This window comes from Mustelus asterias, chromosome 3, assembly GCF_964213995.1.
Source record: "Mustelus asterias chromosome 3, sMusAst1.hap1.1, whole genome shotgun sequence".
NCBI classification, from domain to species: Eukaryota; Metazoa; Chordata; class Chondrichthyes; order Carcharhiniformes; family Triakidae; genus Mustelus; species Mustelus asterias.
In genome coordinates this window covers 52,416,484-52,438,426 of record NC_135803.1, presented here as the reverse complement: position 1 = coordinate 52,438,426, position 21,943 = coordinate 52,416,484, and the positions used below count along the sequence as shown (strand labels likewise).

The following is a 21,943-nucleotide window of genomic DNA, read 5'->3' as shown; positions in this document are numbered from 1 at the left end:
CAAAATTTTAATAATTGTTATTAATTTGTTTTCTACCCCCCAGTAATGAAGTTTTTCCATTTGTTTTGATCTCTGTGCCTACGAGGCTTTTCTGTACGGTTCCTAAAAGCGGTTTGACATTTCTGCTGCAGTCATTTTTTCCAGATGTTGCATGGCATTGAAATAACCTCCAGTTATGCTAAATAGCTATCAAACAAGTTTAGTGTGTAGATTTAAGGAAACATTTTGGGGTGAATTTTTATCCTCAAGATGTTGGCACAAGGAAATGGAAAACTTACCAGTTTGGGACCTAGTGCTATCAATCACATTCAATGTGAAGTTAAACTCACTTTACACTTCCCCACATGGTAAAAGATTGCCTCCACAATCCGTGTGTAACAAAATCATAAACTTTTGCATAAACAATGCTGAGCATTTCATTATAGCATAGTCCATGGAGGAAATATTTCCACTCATAGATGCTTACGTAATTGTACCTCTCTACTGCTCTCATTTATCTTTTCCATCTTAAATAAGAAATGAAGGGTGGAGTGAAATTCTTCTTTGGTTGGAGTGTAAAATGAGTGACAGCAAATCAGCAGCCCATTTTACACTGCGATCATATTTTTCTTCCATTGAAGTTGCTCATTCCAAACCACAACCGAAAACCTATTTCCACCTTGAAATGTCCAATTTAGCTCAAATTAGTGAATGGATCCACATTCACTAGGGACTGATTACAGGAAGGCTCACCATTATTATATGGGACCCTTGCAGCCAGCAGACACTGGAGACTTTCATCCCATCAACATGGGCAGGATATAAAACCAGGCCCCAGAGTGGAAAGAACTGAGAGCTAATGCACGTTAAGAGGAACTGATGCTAAAATAGGTAGCGATGCATAATGGTGGAAAAGAATGAAATTGCCCTCCAATCTCTAGAATTTCGAGGCAGACATGATGCAAGGGCTCAATTTTAATGCTATGCAAGTGAATGGATTTTGAATGGTCAAAAGTCAGGCTTTTTGAACCTTTCTACACCTGCACTCTTCATGCAAATAGAAAATGACAAGGGGATGTAAAATATATGCATACATTTCTCAGTACAGGTGAAGTCCAATATTATTCATAAATATTTAAGAGAACATTTATGGTACTAAATATTGTTCTGTTTATAGTGTGGAGTGATCAATCCAACAATATATAATGCAAGACATTATAATGCATCTCTTTTAATCATATTGAGGCTGTCTTTAATGTAACATGTATTTGGTATGTTAAATGAGGTGCAATTGCTATTGTACTAGTAAGAAGGATGAGTGTTTGTTGTCTTTCTGAGAGAACATTTAGCAAATACTATTTTTGCTCGAGAGGAAAAAAGCTAAACAAAAGATAGGTTTTGTAAGATTATGCTCCCAAAATGCACCCTTACTTGATTGAACACAGGTTGAAGACTTGGGATAGGCTACATTGAGCAGAATTAGCAGGTGGCAAGCTAGGAGGTGGGTTCCTCCTAAAATGCTGCGGAGCCATGGCAAGAGGGATCCTCTTGCAGTCCCACTGCTGGGCCATGTTGCCAACCTGCTGCCCACCTGGAGATGGTCAGTGAATTGAAATAATTAATGACCTCTTGGGGGGGGGGGGGGCATTTTGAGAGGGGCTGCTGGCATTTTGCCAGTGGTGAATGGGCTCTGTCGGATAAGCCAGGTACAAGAAGGGTGAGGAGGTGGCGGGCATCAGAGCCAGAGGCTCCAAGCCTCGTTGCAAAGGCCACCTCCATGGCCAATGGGTTTAGAGAAATTACCACTCTAACTGTTGTAGTCTAATTGCCTGACTCTGACGAGAAGAAAAAAAAATTCTTACTCCCCAGTAAGGGTGCCTCAAAATGGAGGTGGCCTTTCATTCTCCCTGCAACCTCAGTGTTGGCCATCTCTCTTGGTGCTGCCATGAGAGGCACTGATCGGATTGGCAGTGGAGAAACATTCTGCCATCCTTAACTGCAAGCCCTGCGGTGGCTGATTAGAAGCTGCCTCCTGCCACTGCAGTCCGGCTGCCTACATTATGCGCTTGGGACCCACATATGGTCCTGACATCAGGATTTACTCTGTTCAGGGAAAATCTAGACCAGTGTGTCCAATTTGTAGCACTCTAGGTTTTCCAGCTTTTAAATCAATCACTGGAAATTTGGAGGGTTGCTAATCAGGTATGGTGATGAATCAGATCCTCTGACCTGCTTTTCTGTCTAGTGAGGCTCCATGCCAACACTATACTTTGCCTTCAAATCATTTTGTTCACTGTAACATGAAATGTAAGGGCCACTTGGCAATGATGGCATTTACATTACCACAATGTGTGTTTATAAACAAATAAAAAAAGACTTTCCAGTCACTTTTTCCTGCAGACAGTGCATTATCAAACTATAATATTAATTCTGAAATTTTAAATGTTTTCGTAATCACCATTTTAAAGTATTTTTTGACAATTTAACAGTTACATGCGCACATTGCCTTTGGACCCAATTGAATTGTTTCTTACGAAATGAAAATGATGCAGCATTAATGATACAATAAATGTTATTGTGCTTTCAGCAATCTCAGATCCAAGCAACACAGTTCACAGGCCACAGCCTCTGCCTCCGACATCAGTTCACCAGAGCAGCCTCCCTTCTACTCCAGACAGCAGTTCAGCTTACTGCTTATCCACCAGCAGGCATGGATTTTCAGGGTACACAGACAGCTTTGTGTCTCCTACAGGCTCTACCAATCCCATGAACCCAACAGTTAGCAACGGCCTCTCACCTCAGGTCAGTTTTGTGATTCAAAACAGGGTGTCTACTGTATCTGTGAACCAAATAGTTTACTACCCAAGGCAAAACTGAAGAAGCATTTTCTAAACTTAAATCATTGCACAAATCTGTCTGTGCAGCTCATGTGACTGTGAGTTTGTGGCTACTCATTGTTCAAACTAATCTTTCAGATACTTGCTTCCCTTGACACTTCAGAAGATAAACATTTTGCTGCATCTATCATTTTTTAGAAAAAAAATAAAATTCAGTCACACAGTGGAAAAATAATTGAAACATGATATTTAGAATAGCTACTAAGAAGTATTGACAAATGGAACTAAAACTATTATCCAATGTGAAATTCAAAGTTACTGTAACAGCAGTATTGATAAATGTTCCCGACCTTGCAATTCACATCTTTATTTCAGTTGCTTCATGCATGCTTTGTTTTTTTTCTGTTATTGTGCCTAACAAGTATATTTTACCATTCTTCATTTTGATTCAGGCACTGACTGATATATGCAACATACAATGTTTGGGGTGTGATTCAAAAGTGCTACTTTATATATAGTAAATCTATAGACTGAACAGCGAATTTCAAGAGAGAATTGATAAAAAGCATAAGAGTAATTGACAAACAGTATGCCCAGTGAGCTGTTTCTACAAGGACCTCTTTTAGATGAGATTGTACTGATTCTACATGATTAATAGCCACTCTATTTGCTGAATGTAGCTCAGGAAATAATATTAGGTGCACAAATAGGAACTGTCAATGTTGACTTGCCCTTTTGATTAAAATGTATGGGTTATCTTTCAATGCTTTGTTAAGCGATTTTAACATTTAATATCGGAATGTTGCTACTCTGCAGAACATCCATTTTGTTACCAGTGGGTCAGTAAATTATCCTCAGATGGAATGATTGCAGATAGCATTGGAAAGGCCTTAAACTTTTTAAATGTATTACCAGCTGGTGGAAAGTTGACATTATCGTTTTATTAAAATATACTGTCTCCATTTGTCAGCGTAAGTTGGACACAGGTGTCATCTGATATGTACACCAGTTAATTTTTAATATTGGTCACAAGGGACCGGAATCTATAATTAAAAGTGAGTCATTTCAAAGCTAGGAGATAGAGTGTTAAAGGTAGGATTTTCTTGAAAATCTTTCTATAAATTGAAGAACAGAAGGAAGCACGGAATGACATAAATGAAAAGTGAAAAGACAATTATAGTCAATTACACACCAATCATTGGCTACTGCTACCGCCTGAATAGTAAGGGACATTTTAATAGGCAGAAAATTAGATTCTAATGGCACAAAGGGTGGCCAAAATGACTCCTTGCATCTGTGGCTTTTTATTCTTTATTTAATGTGCAGTTGCATCACACAATGTTGTTTCTGCTTTCTGCAGCGCACTGATAACTCAGAGACCCAACAGTTCAGAGTATTGTAAAACTATAAAGACTGAATAAACAAATTTCCCCTTAAGGCAAATAGGAACCTTCCTGGTTTATTTTCACGTTGAGCACACAATTAATTGACATCTTATTTTCTTTTTCCACAAGAAATTGATTAAGCGTGTAGCTGCATCAAACACTATGGAATGAGAAATTCTAAATGTCTTGTGTTGAAAATACTCAAAAGCTCTTCACATTGCCATCTCATTTATTGGTTCTGTTGTCATGAATATTGTGACCTCTGTATGCGACAAATATGTCATTGCAATGGAGGTGCTTTGATACTGTCATTTCCTGAGAAGATCGCCCTTGAAGTAAAATAATCATACAATCCCTACAATGGAGAAGAAGGCCATTCGGCCCATTGAGTCTGCACCGACTCTCTGACAGAGCATCTTATCCAAGCCCACCGCTGGCCCCAGCTCCGTAACCTCACATTTATCCCACTAATCCCCCTAAGGGGACACTAAGGGACAATTTAGCATGGCCAATCCACGTAACCCGCACATCTTTGGACAGCGGCACCATCATCTATTGCTATCTTTCAGTTCTGTTGAGGAAACTGTTGGTTTGCGATGAAGAATAATTCTTGACAAGCTGCGGTTCAGCATTCAGAAATTATTTATATTTGTGCACTTTTGCCTTGCGCCTATCTTGACACTGCATAATCCAGGAATGAGAAAGTGTACTCACAGGTTGATTTTAACTCTTTGCAAGTGGAATGGTTTTGAATGGGTTAAAATCAGGCTCACAAGTTATGTAAAATTATAGCATAAGGGAACAGGAATAGAATATTCTGCCCCTCAATCATGTTGCATCATTCAATTAGATCAAGGCTGATCTGCATTTCCTCCCCATTTACTCATATTCCTTGATAATCACACCCAGGAAAGATTTATCTCATTTTAAGATTTTGCCCTCTTGTTCTGAATTCCCCACCTAGAGTAAATAGATGATTGTTTTTGTCTGCCCCATCAAATCCTTTTATCGTTTTAAGCACCTCAATTAGATTACGTTCTCCCCCCACTCCTCTCTATATGAAAGGAAATATAAGATAAATTTGTGCAACCTGTTCACACAATTTAATCCTTTAAGCCCTGCTATAACTCTGGAAATTTTACACCCCACCCTTTCCCAAAGCTGATATATCCTTCCAGAGGTGTGGTGGCCCAAACTAATACAGTTCTCCAGATTTGGTCTGACCAAGGCTATGGCTGAAGCCTAAGTCCTTTGTGTTCCAGCCCGTGTGAGAAAAAAATCCAGATCTGTTTTCAAAAAACTTGCGATATTTCAGTTCTGACTTTTCTTTGGCTGTTTATTTTTTATTTTGTATTTTGCACTCCCTTTCGCTCTGGCATACATTTAACCAGCTGAGAGTGCAGCTTGGGGTACAGTCCAGCACATGTGAATGTCATGGTCAAGCCAAAATCAAGTGTGATGGGAATATTGAGTCATACACCAACACAGTCACAATCAATACAAATTTCAAATCTAGGAGACTTTCTATGCCAATAGACCTGTTATGCCAGAACGATACTGGTAATTCCATAAATGTTGTGAACCCAAGTCATCGTATTTCAAAAGAACTCATCAGTGTCACAAATATCACCAGGGAATCGGTTAGAAAAAAAATGGTTTCTGCGCCAAGCTGCTCTTTCAACTCTTACTAATTTTATAAGAACATAGGAATATATAAGATGAGAAATGGCCATTTGGCCTGTCACCTCCACATTCAAAATACTAGCATCTGAAACATCTTTTCCCCTAATAATTTTATTCACCATTTATTACAACGTCTGTATCAAAAATCAATAAATATTAGCGTGGTTTTAGATGGAGAATAAATAAAGAAAGAATTAACTCAGTTGCACATCTGTAGATGTTATCAGCCAGTGTCTACTCAAAGGTGACAGGCTGAAAGTCTCTGATCTACTTTCATCCTTAGCTTCTGAGGAAAGACCTTTGTTTTTATGACCCAGGGCTTTAGAACACAGGAAGGATGAGTGAAACCAGGGTTGTTACAGCATCACTGACTCATGGGACGAATGTAGTATATAAATTGTGTAATCGCAGTAGGCCCCATTCTTCATTTTAATATATCATTTACACGTGCTAATCATTTTCTTTCAAATGGTGCTTTCTTGGAATAAATTTAATAGGTGCAAGCTAATAGCTTTGTTGAAGGAATTTTTAAAAAGACCATTCTATGCCTTGGAACTTTTCATTTTTTCTCATGTTTACTACTCCGTCATTCGATACTTTCAGCGAATCCCGACATTTCAATTACAATTAAAAAACATTACTTGATCATTCCACGAGGTGCTATAATGCATTTTCTTTCCAAATTAGTTTAACTTTTGAGTATTGTTCTGCAAGCTGTATTTCCCCATTGATAATAATATAAGCAGTTGTTAAAATATGTATACTGCAGTAATATTGCAGAAGTCTTTGATCAAAATCCTCTTCTGGTGTGTAATCCATCAAGTTCAGTTTTATTACTGTATGGATTAAATGTCTTTCACTGTTTTGAAACCATGAAGGAATCTAGAATTTATGTCCATATTGGTGTGGGAACTAAGTGCCCTTTCATTCTGAGCAGTGATATTATAGGTAATAAGATCTAGTTCAACTCCATGTGATGCATAAAGAATCATGGATACACAGGAATGAGTTACAAAGCACACACAGTATCGAAGCATTTAGATCATGTCGTAAACCACAAGACCAAAGCTGGAACAATTTATCTGCATCATCTGAAATTCAAAGTTATGCTAATGTATTTAACTTTGTTAGAGGCCTCTTTAAAGTATTTTAAAAATAGGTTTAAAGTATACATCACTATATACTTTCATAAACTCAAAAATCATTACCTCTGCAATATCTCATTGTTTATGACTCTTAATATAAGAACAAGTAAAATAACTTCTTTGTACTTCATCCCTGACTAACGTACTTTTTGTGTAGCTTCCAAAGACCGCCTTGTTGAGAGTGTCATGTGAATGCAGTTTTTATGTGTGAAAGGTTAAGACTCTCAATGACTTCCCAGTCTTGGAGTCCCTGGAGTTTGTTGTTGCTGATCTGTTGCCTTCTGATCTGTGTTTTGAATGAATGCATATTTCAAGCCATTGTGACAAAAATATTGCAACGCATGATACAAAATGGCAAAACTTGGTAGAAGAACGTTGTACATTTTCTTTAGTAAGGAGCCACTGTTATGTATTTGATTATCCAGAATATGCTACAAGATTAATACATTATGGAAAATCTCAATAGTTTCTTTATGAACATGTATTAATATTTAAACACTTACTTCAAGCTTTTATTCATTAAAAGTATAAGTCAAAGAGAAAAAAGTTATTTCCTATCAATTCTTTCTGACCTGACATCCTGCCTCTTCACAACTGCAGGAGTTACCAATCTCCAATAATTACCCTGTAAATGAGCTTATTTAGGCTATACCACAGGGAATACCTGAGAAATAGTCTTAAAGGGACATGATAGTTTAAATACAATGCTACCTTATCAGTGAAATATTAATGCCAGACTGCAGATTACCTTGACTAATATCACAAGAGACTGGTTGGCGTATTAAAACACATCTAACACATGTCCCTACTGTAATGTAAAAGCTTGTAATAAGGAGATATATAAAATCTGCCTGGAGTACTTTCCCAATGATTCTCCTTTCCCAACAATGCTGCAAATATTGTTCAACTGGTACCTCTCCTGAAGGTACAGACAATATTGCAAAACCCTATCCTGCCTTTGTGTCAGAATGCATCGAAACATCAACTCAACCGTTTGTTATTTGATTCCACTGTTTAATAATTGTTAAGACCTCAATTTTTGAAAGATTGCAGGTAACAAGTTTCTTCTCCCTTTCTGGCTGCCTTTCATTAAAATGTAATGCATGTTCTTAAAATTAAAAAGTTCAATGCAATATCAGTGTAAAGTTTCAACTGGATGTGCAGGAGAGAACATTACACCACAGAATGTAGTATTTGTAGCTTTGTACATTCTGAATTCAAATGGAAGTATTTTCAACCGGTAGGAAAAACAAAATAGTTATTCAATATGTGCTGTTTCTTATTGGAAATTTATTTATCAAATCAAGAGTTCAGTTTTTTTTAACTAAATAGTTAGTCCCAGGTACTGGACTAAACCAATTTTTCACTTCTGATTGAGTAACAATGCAATTGAGACACATTATTTCATGCACTTTTTTTCTAATTTACATATCATTTAGCCATATGTCAGTGGATAAGGAAAGGAGTCATAGACATCTGAGAATATGTCCGTCGAAAGCAAAATGCAATATAGGCAGAACTAACACTACAAAGTTTTGTAAACTGCTTGTCTCATCTTTTCATTTCTTGGTTTTGTGACTTTTATAATGTTTAATTTTAATCTCAAAAAGCATTGATGCAATACCACTTACACTGTAAATTAAACCCCAAAGACAGGTAACGGCAAAGAACGGCAAAGAACCTGATAAATAACATCAGCAATACTGTATAAAAAAATCAGAATATTTCTGAAACTTCATGCAAAACTATGGGTAATTTATTTTGTTAAATTAAGTAGCTAGTCTGGCAAGTGGCAAATGCCATTTAATATAATGGATTAATACAAATAATCAGATTGGGGAAAGTTGAATTCGGAGACTAAATTCACTGGCCCACTCTGAAAGGGAGCACTGGTTAGAAAATCAATATTATATGTTGCTGCTCAATAAATTTGTCCAAAAGTGGGAACATTGAAATAACCCGACAAAGTAAAAGGGATTTATCTACAAGATAGAGCACAGAAGAACTGTTTGGGGGTACTCGCTGAACACATTAGCACAGTGTGTGGCAGTTTTAAAAAAGGGAAAAACAAGATTTTTGAACTGCATAGATGGAGGGTTGAGTTTAAAAGCCAGAGAAAGTGACAATGAACTTGTTCAAAACTATTCCCCTTCCAATATACAAGTAGCGTAAAGTTCCGATCATTGTATCAACTGAACATTTTGCAGCGAAGAGAGGTCAATAAGGGAAAAAAGACTGACCAACACCTTAGGCACCAGAGCTATATGGAAAAGTGATGGAAAGTGGGAATGTGAACACCAGAGACCTTGCTGAAACATTCAACGACCATAGAGAAGTTAAATCTAAAAATATCTTTGGTGTAATCACACAATCCATTAAAAAAAACTGAGAAAAAGATGATCAGGAAAGCAGTGGATAGCATCCTGAAGGAGCCTTGAGAAACACAGCGTTATAATAGGGAGCCAGTATGGCTTTATAAGAGGGAGATCATGCCTGACGAATCTGTTAGAGTTCTTTGAGGAGATAACAAACTCCTTGGAAGGGGGAACACAGTGGATGTTGTTTAATCAGCTTGCAGCAAAGCTTTTGATAAAGTGCCACATAGATGACTAGTCCACAAGGACACCCACAGAAAGAAAACTCTCTGGGGATATTTTTAACCTAACCCGACCAACAAGAAATTGACAGGATTGGGTCGGCTGCCTGTTTTACATGTCGACCGATTTTATTTTCCAGTGGCTTCAATGGAAGTGCTGAGATTATACAAGATGAAAAAAAAACAAGATAAATGTCAAACTATTTAACAGATCTTTAAAGAGGAAATGGCCTTAAACCATATACAAAGTGCAGTTTTGGAAATCAGTTGTGCTTTCTTTCCTCCTATTATTTTGACTTGTCAAAGTTTGGTCTGACATTAACAGCTTGTAAAGTAATAAAAAAAGATGAAACTACCCACATTGGTGATTAATCCACGGCAATGGAGAATCCCACTCCGAATACTCCTGTCAGAAATAGTAAATGAAAGGGTTAATTGCTTTTGACCATCAATGATCCAGCAGTAGCTTGACCCTCTTCTTGATGATGAATGGAGGGTTACTGACCCGCATGTGTTTCGCATTAAGGCCAAGCTTTGCTGTGACATCTTCAAGAGCATTTATCAGGATTCCACTGACAGCATGTTCTGTAAATGACAGAAAGCAAATGTGTAAGGGTCAGAAAGGAGTATGTCGTCGGCTCCTGTATAATACATTTCTGAATCTAAAAACTGTCAGTGGAGTTTGAAACAAGAATGTTAATTCGCTGCAAGAAAATATGTATGAGGAAGACCTTATTTAGGTTGAGAATAATGAAATACGGTATAGCTTTTGCTAGCAATTTGATTCTCGAGATGATGCACCACAGTGGCAAAAGATGGATTATTAATCTGTGAATAAAATGTATTTTTTTTAATACAGTGCAGTTTTCTGGTTCAGAGGAAAGAGAAATGAAATATAATCGTCCATCAGAAAATTTGATTCACTTAACATGGTCTATGGTTTTCACAGATGGGCTTTGGTATTAAAGGCAGCATTCCTTCACTGACTTTACCAGTACCATGGGCTTTTTGTGTGATATCTCGCTGTGAAATATTTTACTGTTTATTCACATCAAATTACTCTTAACGGCTGCGATTTTAATGATGTCAGGAGCAATTTAATTCAACACTCCCTCACAGAATCTGTGCGGGCATTGCAATACTGTTTCATTTACTTCAAATTAGAACTTGATTTCACAAATTTTATGCTAAGAGCCCTTTGTTTCTCTGTCACTATTAAAATGCTGCTCAGTCTCAACCCTGAATATTGTTAAATTGGCACCACCAGAAGTGAATTATGTGATGGTTGTGCATTTTACTTAGATATATATCTAGACACCAAATCTAAATATAAAGAAAGTACCTTAGCCTCACCATCTTCAAAGCACTTTTCTACAAATCGCCAATGTACAAAATATTAGCAGTAGAAAACAAAAGAGCATTTATTTGAATCAAATAACATAGTGATTCTTTAGTTTACATTCCTGTTGGTGTATTAAATTCAAGTTATTCTACTACTAGTTGTTTTTAGTTTGCTTATTTGGTATTGATTCTAACTGTCAATTACTAGTTGCTAGTAGGAAAAGATAAAATAATCAGGGTGAAAGAATCAGGCAAAGTGCAAAATGTGCTACTGATTCTTAATCACCTGTTTTGAAAATTATTGCCAAAGACCCAATTTCACACCCTAGATCTTTTAATGATTTCTCGTTACTTCTGAAGAATTTTCTGATTTATGATATTTATGAAATTTTAATTCCAGGAAATGAACAAAATCCTTAGGTCATCAAATATTAGCTTGTATTCTAGCATCAGCTGATGGCAATTGGAAAGTGTGCATGAGAAATCCTTGTGTGTTTTTGAGGGTGAGAGCCAAGGATTTCCATTTTTATTTTCATTTAATTAAGTTTAGAAGAGGTACATTTATTGCTCATGCCTGCCTATTCAGATCAACACCATCTCTTTTGCAGAAGTCTGAATTGCCCTAGTTTTCAAATGTAAATGTAAAGGATACTAATTTGGCTTGGAGGAAATGAGTGACACTTCGCTGGATCTTTTTCCGTAGTTATGCTAATAAAAATTGTTAGTATCCTTGCTTACTGATTTTCCAGCTTCTGTTTGTATCTATTGAATGCCACTTGCCTGACAGTAATTCAAGTAGCCAGGTTAACAATTTAATTTGCTCTGAAATTATACTGCAGGCCATGAGGCCCAAGACACAGAGTTTGTCTGAAATTCCTCCCCCTGCTCTTTTAGGGAAAAACCTAATCCATTTATTTTAACTGTGTTAGTGCCTGTGCTAAATTAGCAGGAGAATTTCAGAGTTAATCAGTCATGTATCAGTACCTCACAGCATAATGTAAGGGCCTTTGTTTCCAGCTATTTTTTGCCATTGTACCATCTTTATTTCCTGGATTTTCAAAAAATATGGAAATATTTTAATATAGGATTTAAAGATCACGGATTTAAAAATAAAAAAAGTTATTTTACTTCCTCCTTTTGATGTTCAAGGTTAAAAAGAATATGGGTGGGATTTTCCAGCTACGCTCACCCAAAGTCTGGAAAATCTCTCCTGAGGTCAACAGACCTTTGCATAGTCCGTGACTTGCCTGCTACAATTCTCTTGGTAGGTGGGATGGGAAAATTCTGGTGTATAACTTTTTAAATGAAAGTCTTGGAAATCATACCACCGTTCACAGCCAACGGGATTTTCCCATCCTGCCGCAGTGAACAGAGATTTGGCTGGCCGTCAAATTCTCCAACTTGGCTGCAGCAGAGTGTGGCATGAATGGCCCCATAGTAAAATATTTATGCTGCTTTGTTTCAAGTTCACTTATTAAAACGCAGTTAAAACTAGAAGTACAGATAGCTGCTTTCTTACCCAGGGCTGGATTTTACATGCTTCCGCTGGGCATGTTTTTGATAGGATAGGGTAGGAGAAAGCGTATAAAATAGGTCAGGAAGCCCAACACTTTTCTGCCCACCTTCAACAGTAGGCAGGTGGGCGCAATAATTGGCAGCCCACCCATCCAACAATAGGCTTGCTAGCAAGTCTATTGATCTGGATATTATGCTGCTCATGCCATAGTATGGCTGGCATGGGCAGGCAGGCGAGAGTGGGCAGACTGTTTCTAATGGCCTAAATGATAAAGGTCAGGAAAGAATGAGGGAACCTCATTTGGGGGGCTGACCTGCGTGCATCATGGCAACCCTCTAGATGTCAGCCCCCCCTTTCTTATTGCACCACCTGGCGGGGCAGGAGTGGAGCAGTCCACAACCCACAACCCCCTGGACAATGTTTCCCATTTATCAAGCTTTAAGTTTTTCTATAATGTGGCTGACTACTGTGCAAGTCGTTCTTTAAACTTATAGGTAAACAAAATGCTGTAAAATCTGTAATGAATGTCTTCAATCCATCAAAAACAAATATTTTACAGCATTCTTTTATCATGTTAAAAGGAACCAAGTGAAAAACGAGAAAAAATTTCAACACCTTTTAATTATTTATCTTTGCCAGAGAATTTGGTGAAGAAAATGGAATTTTCAGAGAATAAATTGCTCAAATTGCTATGAATTGATATTTAAGTTATTTGGCTAAAGTTAAGATATTCTGCATCTGTTGATAGTACAGTATTCTTATAATATTCCAAAAATGATTAACATAGCCGTGGAGTGTGTCCAAATTATAGTTCTCATTCAAAGCTACAACCATCTCATTATAGTATTGAACTATTACTGAGCCACTTACCATAGGCCAGTTGAATGACACAGATCTGATAGGCACATCGTATTTGAGATTAATTTTAACACTTGGTGGCAAGTTGTGTAGTTGTTGATTACATTTTCCACGGAGTTGAAGTCATTCAAGGCAGGTTTGTTGATGATGTTCAACATAGACTTTAAATATTGGAAAATATGTCAGGGTAATTATTGTAGTGTGTGGTGACTTAAAACAAGATTGTTGATTTTTATAGAAATTACAGCATGGAAGGAGGCCAGTTGTTCTGTTGTGTTCAGCTAGTGTGAACTGATGAACTGGAGCTCACTACTGCAATTCCATTATCCTACATTTTATTCTGTCCTTGAAAAATGTTTAAACAATTATTTTTTTTAAATGGTGCCACAGGACAGAGATTTAATTGTCAAGGGGGGATGTAGTTGGGTGTAGACAGCGGAGTGGGTTAAAGCTCCAAAGAATGGTGTTCAGTCATGAATCCAAGATGGATTTAACCTAGGGGGGAATTCTCTGGCCTCCCCTCCGCGTGTTTCTCATGGCAGGAGGCAGGGCGCCATTCACTGGTGGCTAGATCTTCTGGTCCTGCCACCGTCAATAGGATTTCCCATTGACTGCACCCCACACCGCTGGGAAACCCGCAACTGGGATGCACCATCGGCGGGACCAGAAGATCCTGCCGGTGTGATCAGTTGAAGAATTCCAGCCCTGGGTGGGTTGCAGGTGAGTGGGAAATCCCTGTGGAGCTATGGAATAGGCAATTACAATATAACACATCTGGATTTTGCTCCCAGGTTGGGAACACGGAGTTAAGTCATTTTCTGATCCCCAAACCTGACATTGCAAGAGAGTGCCCCGGAAGTTGGAATTTTGGTTCTGGGCTGGTGGAGTTCTCTGGGGGTGGGGCTGAGTGGCCCCAGAATGAGTGTGGAGTCTGCTGGGTATAGAGGCAAAAGGCCTGCCTCTGGGTTCCAGCATTGTATTGAAATTTTTAAAAAAAGTAGAACATTAAATGTCTTTCCAACCTCACTCCTCATCCCCACACACTTCCCATACTCCATCCATGCAAACCCAGTCTCCCCACACATGCCATAGCTCTTTATGGCTCCTATGTTACCCCAAATGCCCTTCTTACTCCAATAGCACTTTATAGCCCCTATGCCAACTTAATAGCAACTCATACCAACACTTGGATCTATCAATCAAACTGTGAAATGGCAGGCACCCTACTGTGATATGGAAGGTTGTGAAATTCCTCATGCAGCACTAATATAGTAAAGGCAAACCTCAGGCTTATGTCAACAAACTGAAAAGGCAAGCATTTTTAAAAAACACTCCAGACATTTTTTCAAAGATTTAAAAGGCAGAAGTTGTAAATACCTTGACAGTTTGCTAGTTGCTTTTGACATTTTCCTTTAACAGTTCATTTCAACACATGTGACAGTTCCAAGGATCTTGACAGTTAATGGGCTTATGCACTTGAAATACACTTTCAAATCTACATTTAACAATCCCAAGAGGCACCTTACCTCTCCCAAGAGGGACCTGACCTCCGTGAAAGGTGTCCTGGGACCAAATCAAAATGGGCATCCTATCTCCTCAAAATGGTAGCCCACCTCTCCAAAGAACTCCACAAATTTTAGACATGCTGCTACTCAGTCTAATCTGTGCACATGGTGTTTCATACACCTGGGTCACCAAAGTTAGACATGAGTGGACGCACTGGCAATTTATAAATGCAGCTGTCTCTGTGAAATGTGCATGTGCAATTCCCAACCCAGATCCATTCCTGTCATGTGAAAATGGTCGGTGCCATTTTTGGGAGCAGGAGATCTAGATTTCAGCTGCTGCCACTGCTTCCAAATGCTCTATGTTATTGTGAAAATCCAAGTCAGTCAACTCCTTATGACTTAACCCAGCATTCTGCCTTTACCAACCAGCACTCGGGTTTCCTGAGCTGTGTCAGGGCCACAATGTGAAGTTGATAGTCTGGGAAGCCTACAAACAGTGAAAGTGAGTAGCTGCAGCCATGCCTCGGTGAATGGCTACTGCACACTACATTCCTCCTCAGAGTGTGCTCTCAGTACTTGACAGGTGATTTCCAATTTCTTGGATGTCAGTTCACCTGTCTGGGACTTCACTTACCTTTATCTTCACTTCCCTGTTATCAGCCTTCACTGTGGCGTGGGAGCAGCTTATGTAGCCACTTGTTGTTACACAGGGCAGTGGGGATGGGCACTGAGATATGGCTATAAGGAGGCCAGACGCTCAACGCAAGATCTAAAGGCTGTGGAACATGCTTTTCAACATATCAGCTCAGGATCTCAAGGCAGATCATTTCTGACATCTCCAGCATCTTGGAACAAGACCTCCTTCCTACTGGACTGGACTAGATGGGGAAGCACTGTTGATGGCTGCCAAGATAGCCATTATTGAAGGGTCTTGCCCTCCCATTCTTGGCCTCTGCCTCTGTGTGCTCTCTTTTCTTCCAAGGGATGTTCAGAATGGCTTTGGGGAAGAACAACATTTGCGGAGCATGAGTGAGGCATGAATATGAAATGACACAAATCTGAAGGTAAATCTGCCCATTGACTGCACAGATGGGGCTGTATGGAGCTGCCTTGGCAGACAGGAATGAGTGGAGCTGTGATATGTGATGGTTTGAGGAGTACTGTGTAGGAGAATGGTGGGAAAGTCAGGGTGTGGAGCTTGACACCTGAAATTTGTTACTGCACTTACCTTTTTTGGCCTCCTGAACCCTCTGAACGCAGTGTCTCCAGGTTGGAGGGACCAATGGTCACTTCCTCAATCAATTCCATTTTTTTCTACTCCATCCTTAAAGTTACAAAGCCAATGCTCAGAGTGGACCGAGACCCAAATCCATTCCTCACTTGCTCCATAAATCAAATTCACAATCTAATTGAATCCAATTCATGGTCCCCATAAGAGAGACAAGCAAGATTCAAGCTGGCAAGATAAGGCATTTCACCACATCTTGGGCTTGATCTAATGCTTGATCTTAGTCAAAAGACCGTAAATTGGACAGGGTGGCCTGTTCTTCCCATCCGTAGTAAACATTAGCTCATTCAGTTCTACAAATCCTGCAGCAGGACCTCCAGGTAAGAGTGGGAGACTAGGGAGCTGACATCCTAAGCCTCCTTTCCATTGTGGTAGCCACTGAAGCCTCAGGTGTCAGTGAACAGATCAGCCATTCTGGTCTTGCCAGGGTTCCTTTAACTATAAAAATCCCTTTATCATCCTGCATGCCCTCTGATTGTTGGCGAAACCCAGAAGTATGATTCTTTGCTGTGGATAGGGTTAAAGAGGCAAAGCAAAACAGACTGACAGCACAAACAAGTTTCCAGCCTGCTACCGCCCTCCCTGTTGTATGCATGTCTGCTTGGAAAAAAATTGGCACAAAGTCTCTTGGTAATAGCCTCATTTGATAAAGTGTTTCATGTTCTATTAAGCGTCTTTGTGAAAATAATGCTTTAACTTCTCCTTTTATTCTGCAAGGAACTATGCAGTCTATACCCACTTGTTACTAATTCATCAGCTAGTTGAAACAGTCAGTCTCCTTTGTTACATTTTAGTTAGGTTTTAGCCTTTATTGTCTGGTTAAATATTGCTGAAGAAGAATGGCTTCCATACCACTTATAGAATCTATCCCATTTATTATCTGCTGCATTACCTGGAACTCGATCCAGGACTGCATCTTTCTTTACTGAATGCATAATATAGTAATTAAGGTAACAATCCTGGATGAATTCCAAGAGCACCTCCTTCTTTTAGTCTGAACTTTTGTCTTATCCCAGTCTGTCTTAGGATAACTAAAATCTAATTTATCCAAATGTTCATATCTGTTTTGCTCATTTATCAATACCACAATCAGGTGATTTGTTAGCATATTAAATTGATACACTTTGATATGGAATACAAACTAATAATGAGAAAACTATCTAAAGTAAAAGTGTATTTTGCAACTATATTATGTAAAATATAGCATACAAAAGAAATCCAGCATGTTATATACTTTTTTGGTAAGATTATCAAGTTTAATCATTATTTTTCAAAATTTAGTGATTGCAATGCATTATAGTGTTAATTTTTATTTATGTAATTCCATCTGATTTTGAATTGGAATTTATGCCTACATTGATCTAAATTTCATACTAACAATTTCCCTCTTTAGCTTTCTTTGACGTAGAATTGATACAATTTTTTATGTAGACATATTTTGACTTATTCCAAACAGGTACGCATTCAAGTTATGTAAAGGCCATAATGGATATATTAAAAATGTAAAATGATACAATGGTTAAAAAAAATCATTTTCCTACGTTGTATAGTCATAGTTCATTGTAATTTTTTTTCATATGAAAATATTATGAAGGTTGATGATTGAGAACATATGAGCAGAAGAGAGAAAAATATTTAAATGCCACTGATAAGAAAATGAAAAACTTCAATTTACCAGTAACTCATTTGGGTGTACTCATGCACAATCAGATATGTACACTCTAAATTTAAAGTTACAAAGGGTCACAGAACAGATTTCATTTCAATCCTCAGATTTACATATAACTCAAGCCCTTAGAAGTTCTGTTACAAACTGGAGACAAAATAATATGGTATCAGATACTTAAAAAAAATACACATAAAACTTGTAGTTGACAAAAGCACTGTTTCACAGAATCGCAAAGAAGTTTATGCTATGTGAGTTGATAGTAAATGCACCTAAGGCGCTGTTAACATCAAAGTATTTTATTACTGTACCAATGATGATGAGAATGTTACCTAGGTTTGGTGAGAGTTGATCCTTGTTGGCCAACTACACTTGAAGGTTACACATTTGTTATATAGATTCAGATTGTTTAAGTTTAACATACTGATCTTTGTCTAATTTTTGGAATTTAAGTGTGGATTTGTTTTCTGGTTATTGTCCTAGCCAGTAGCAGCTGGAATAAGTTTGCATAGATGAGCAATTTTGTGAACCATGACGACAAATATTACAGTTCATGCACCGGGAGCAGTTTGTGATGTTTTCAAGTTTATTTGCTTATTTACTTTAAGCCAGCTGTAGGGCCAGTCCAAAATATTGGCCAGGAAAAGAGAAATTGTATACTTCTTCTTTGGTGTTGTCAGTCCCCATTCAGTTCTGGGTCAATTGTTAATTAGGGAGAATTTATAACGCTTATTTGAAGAGTTCCATAGTTCAGTTTTCAGGTGTTTTTCCCTTGTTATAATGGAGGTTTGGATATAATTAAGTCAAATGACTAAATTTAATACTCGTATCATTTCAGCTTTTACTGCTTCACCTTCCAGCAATCAGTACACTTGCAGCATTAAGGCTTATCCAGTGGAACTTGCTTAAAGTGAACTCAATATAGTGAATTTCCATTTAGAGTGAAACAATTCCAGTCTTTCAATTCACTTATCATTTAAATGAATTTGGAAATACAGCTCTTAATATAATGAAGTGACTACCTACCATGGTAGAGCTAATCCTCCACTGTTAGCCTATAAAGTGGAGTTGATGTATCGCACAGCTCAATGGACACTAGTGTCTTGAATCTTAAAGCATGTAATCTGAACTCTCACTGAATCTTATATTGAAGATATACTGTAGCAAGCAATCTACAATTTGTTGCATTTTGAACAGTAATGTGTTCAGGGAGGTAAAGTTAAGTTGTGCAGTTCTACTGTGGCAGAGTAGCGGAAATGCCTTAAATGCACAAACACATATGCACAAGTTGTTAGGTACTGACCTCTGGCTACCAGAAAGACTTCGAAGTGATTAGAAAAAGTTGACAAGATAGTGAATCTTAGAAATGAAATCACGACAGGAAGCTAGTGGAGATCTTTTAAAAGCATGCCGTGATGCAGCATAATCTTTTACAAGCATTGTCGCACATGCTAAACATGACCAGAACTCTAGATTTCTGGAATAATTTCTACAGATCAGCTGTGATGTAGGTCCTAAAGTATATTTATGGTATTTGTGACACATTTTAAAACATTTTGATTCTATTCCAGCCACAGGAAATGCTTTCACGGTTGTATATACGGGCTACAGATGCAGTCAATTTCAGGTTAAGCTTAGATTATTCCAAGCTGACACACTTGATTCCGAGTTGTCACAGGCCACCATCCCAGCAGTTACCCAATGAGTGCTGCCAAAATGACTTAGGTCAGTGGAAGAGCACCAAATTAACATTGGGTTAGCAGACAGGAGAAGCAGAAATTCCCATTCCTTGCCTTCCCTCTGCTTTGCAAGAGACCACATGTAGGGAACTCAGGAGGGTTTCCCAAAGTCTACAGGGAAGGCTGTGGCCGGCATATTTTGTGGGACCTCTTGCCGAACTCAAGCTGAAGTTATGAAAGAATTTGCCAAAAGACCTGCATGTTTTTGGGGCCAATGTTCTTTAATGCTGTGCTTTAGAACATTTGTGGAGTGAGCAAATAAGTCACTATTAGACTGACCTCTGATTGCTCATGCAATTTTTACTTGTTGAGACAAGCCAAGCAGGTAGTCGCTCTCGAATACTAAAAATAGGATAGAAATCAAGCTGTGTGAGCAATAACTTTTTTATTTACACACTCAAATTCTGAACAAGGTACAGTTGCCAAAGTTGCAGCATTAAGGTATAGTTTTGCTCAATCTCAAGCTGAGATGTTAACCATAACTGAACATGAATTTGTTCCTGCCTTCAGTTGAAGCAATGATCAGTCACTTCCTGATATGAAACACTGTATAGATTCATGTAAACAAGGGTTCTCTTGGAACAAGAACCTCTAGCCTTTCGCTAGAAGATACATTTAACGTGACACAATGAGTAAACGAAGATTTAGCTTTTGCAAAAGCATTTCAACTGATTCCGACAGCATTTTCCTTGCACACAAGTTACAGCACTTACAGATAGGAAACATTGTTTTGCTAATGCTTTCTAGTATAGATCTCAAATTTCCCTTGTAGTCACAGTTAAACAATAATGAACAGACTCTAATATCACATTTTAAAGAAGGCAAATCATAGGCTATTTTTGTCAGAAATGCAAATTCCTTTGCAATTGGAATGTGCATTGAAGCTTGCCATTTTATAATGTACCAAAGATCAATGCAATTCATTCCATATCATAATAAAAGTACATATCTCATTCTTTTCTCATTAATACAATTTAATAAGTAGATAATGCATTTCCAGGATTTCTTTCAGAATGTTATACAAGCAGATTATGAAATTATTAGTGTTTTTAAAAAGATCTGAGGTTAAATTGCCATAAAATTGAAAACCAATACAGTCTTTCAACTATTCAGAAGGTTTTAGTTTCTTTCCCATTCACTATAAATTTCACCATGAATTTATGAATTCATCTCAGCACTTAATACCAAGTTAAATTAGTTTTTGCCGTCTTAACTTTGTTCCCAGTGGACATTAGTCTACGGAATAAAATGGTGCTTTCTTAGTAATCTCATCTGAGAGAGGCCAGAGGTTGAAAATGTTGGAAAGGTTCTTTTTTCAGAGAGAAGCAGTAATGACTGCACTGTTGATTGAATGCCAACATACATACTTAGTTATTTTGTCTGTACCCTGTCTCATAAAGCTTTTGCAAATTTCAAAACTGAAAATTGTCAATTCTTCAGGAAATCCAACTTTTACTCTCGGGCATATGAGAATCATCTCTTTATGGATGGAAACACCCTGGTACCACAGGCAGGGGGTGGATGCTCTCCACTAGTCCTGCTTTCATTCAGAACTTGCAGTATGATTTTCTGCAGACTAGTTCTGCCCTTCCTGTAACTCCATGCTTTAAGTGAGAAGGTCACATTGAAATACCTTAACTGACACACTGTGCCTCGAGGCTACTTTCTTTTTCTTGTTCTCAAAGAACCATGCAGAAATTACTAAAATCTAATTATTTTGCTGTTAATCAACTGCAGGTTGATTCCTGGAGCATTCTTATCAACAGTAAACCACTCAGGGCAGAAAACGTTACTCAATAGACATGTATGAGTTTATCACAAATTGTTCCAAAAGAATTGATTTTTCTGAATTTTTATGCTAAAATATTATTGGAAATCAATGTAAACAGTTAATGGACTCCATGGTCAACATGCATTTGAAATGGCTATCACTGGTAGATGGTTAACTTGTGATAATATGGCCCAGGCGCAACCACTATCTTAAAACACACAATAGGTGCATTTAATCCTGAAAAAAACTTTTATGATCCGATTGTATAAAATTCTGCATTAAATTGTGGAAATTAATCTGAGTTATGTTTTCAGAAAAAAAATAGCCCTGTGACAAATTCAGCGAATGAAGTTACCAAACTTATTCAACAAAAGCCAAACATAAAAGATGCTACTTGTTTCTAGAAGTTTTCAAACATTTTCCACCTACCCATAAACTATGTTCTCCTCCTGAAGGTGCTGACTCAAACTTGACTGTAGTTCCTCAGGGACTAATCACTCTTCAGAACCTTGTCCGAAATGGCATTCTAAGTGTGAGTTTACACTGTGTGTTAACAAGTTATTTAACTTTTGGTAGTATTAGAGCTGAGTTTCACATTGTACTCCACCGTACACCTGTAGACATGTAACAC

At 37.9% G+C, this 21,943-nt stretch overlaps 1 protein-coding gene across 4 annotated transcripts in view; it reads left to right on the top strand.

The window, feature by feature from the left end:
* The window catches only part of LOC144483837 (paired box protein Pax-3-like), an 87,547-nt gene that overhangs the window by 55,744 nt on the left and 9,860 nt on the right, over positions 1–21,943 (top strand). For all 4 annotated transcript variants that reach the window (XM_078202424.1, XM_078202398.1, XM_078202418.1 and 1 more), the window contains one exon: positions 2,567–2,781. In XM_078202424.1, coding sequence (XP_078058550.1) covers positions 2,567–2,781 — 215 coding nt within the window. The remainder of the gene's footprint in view (positions 1–2,566; positions 2,782–21,943) is intronic.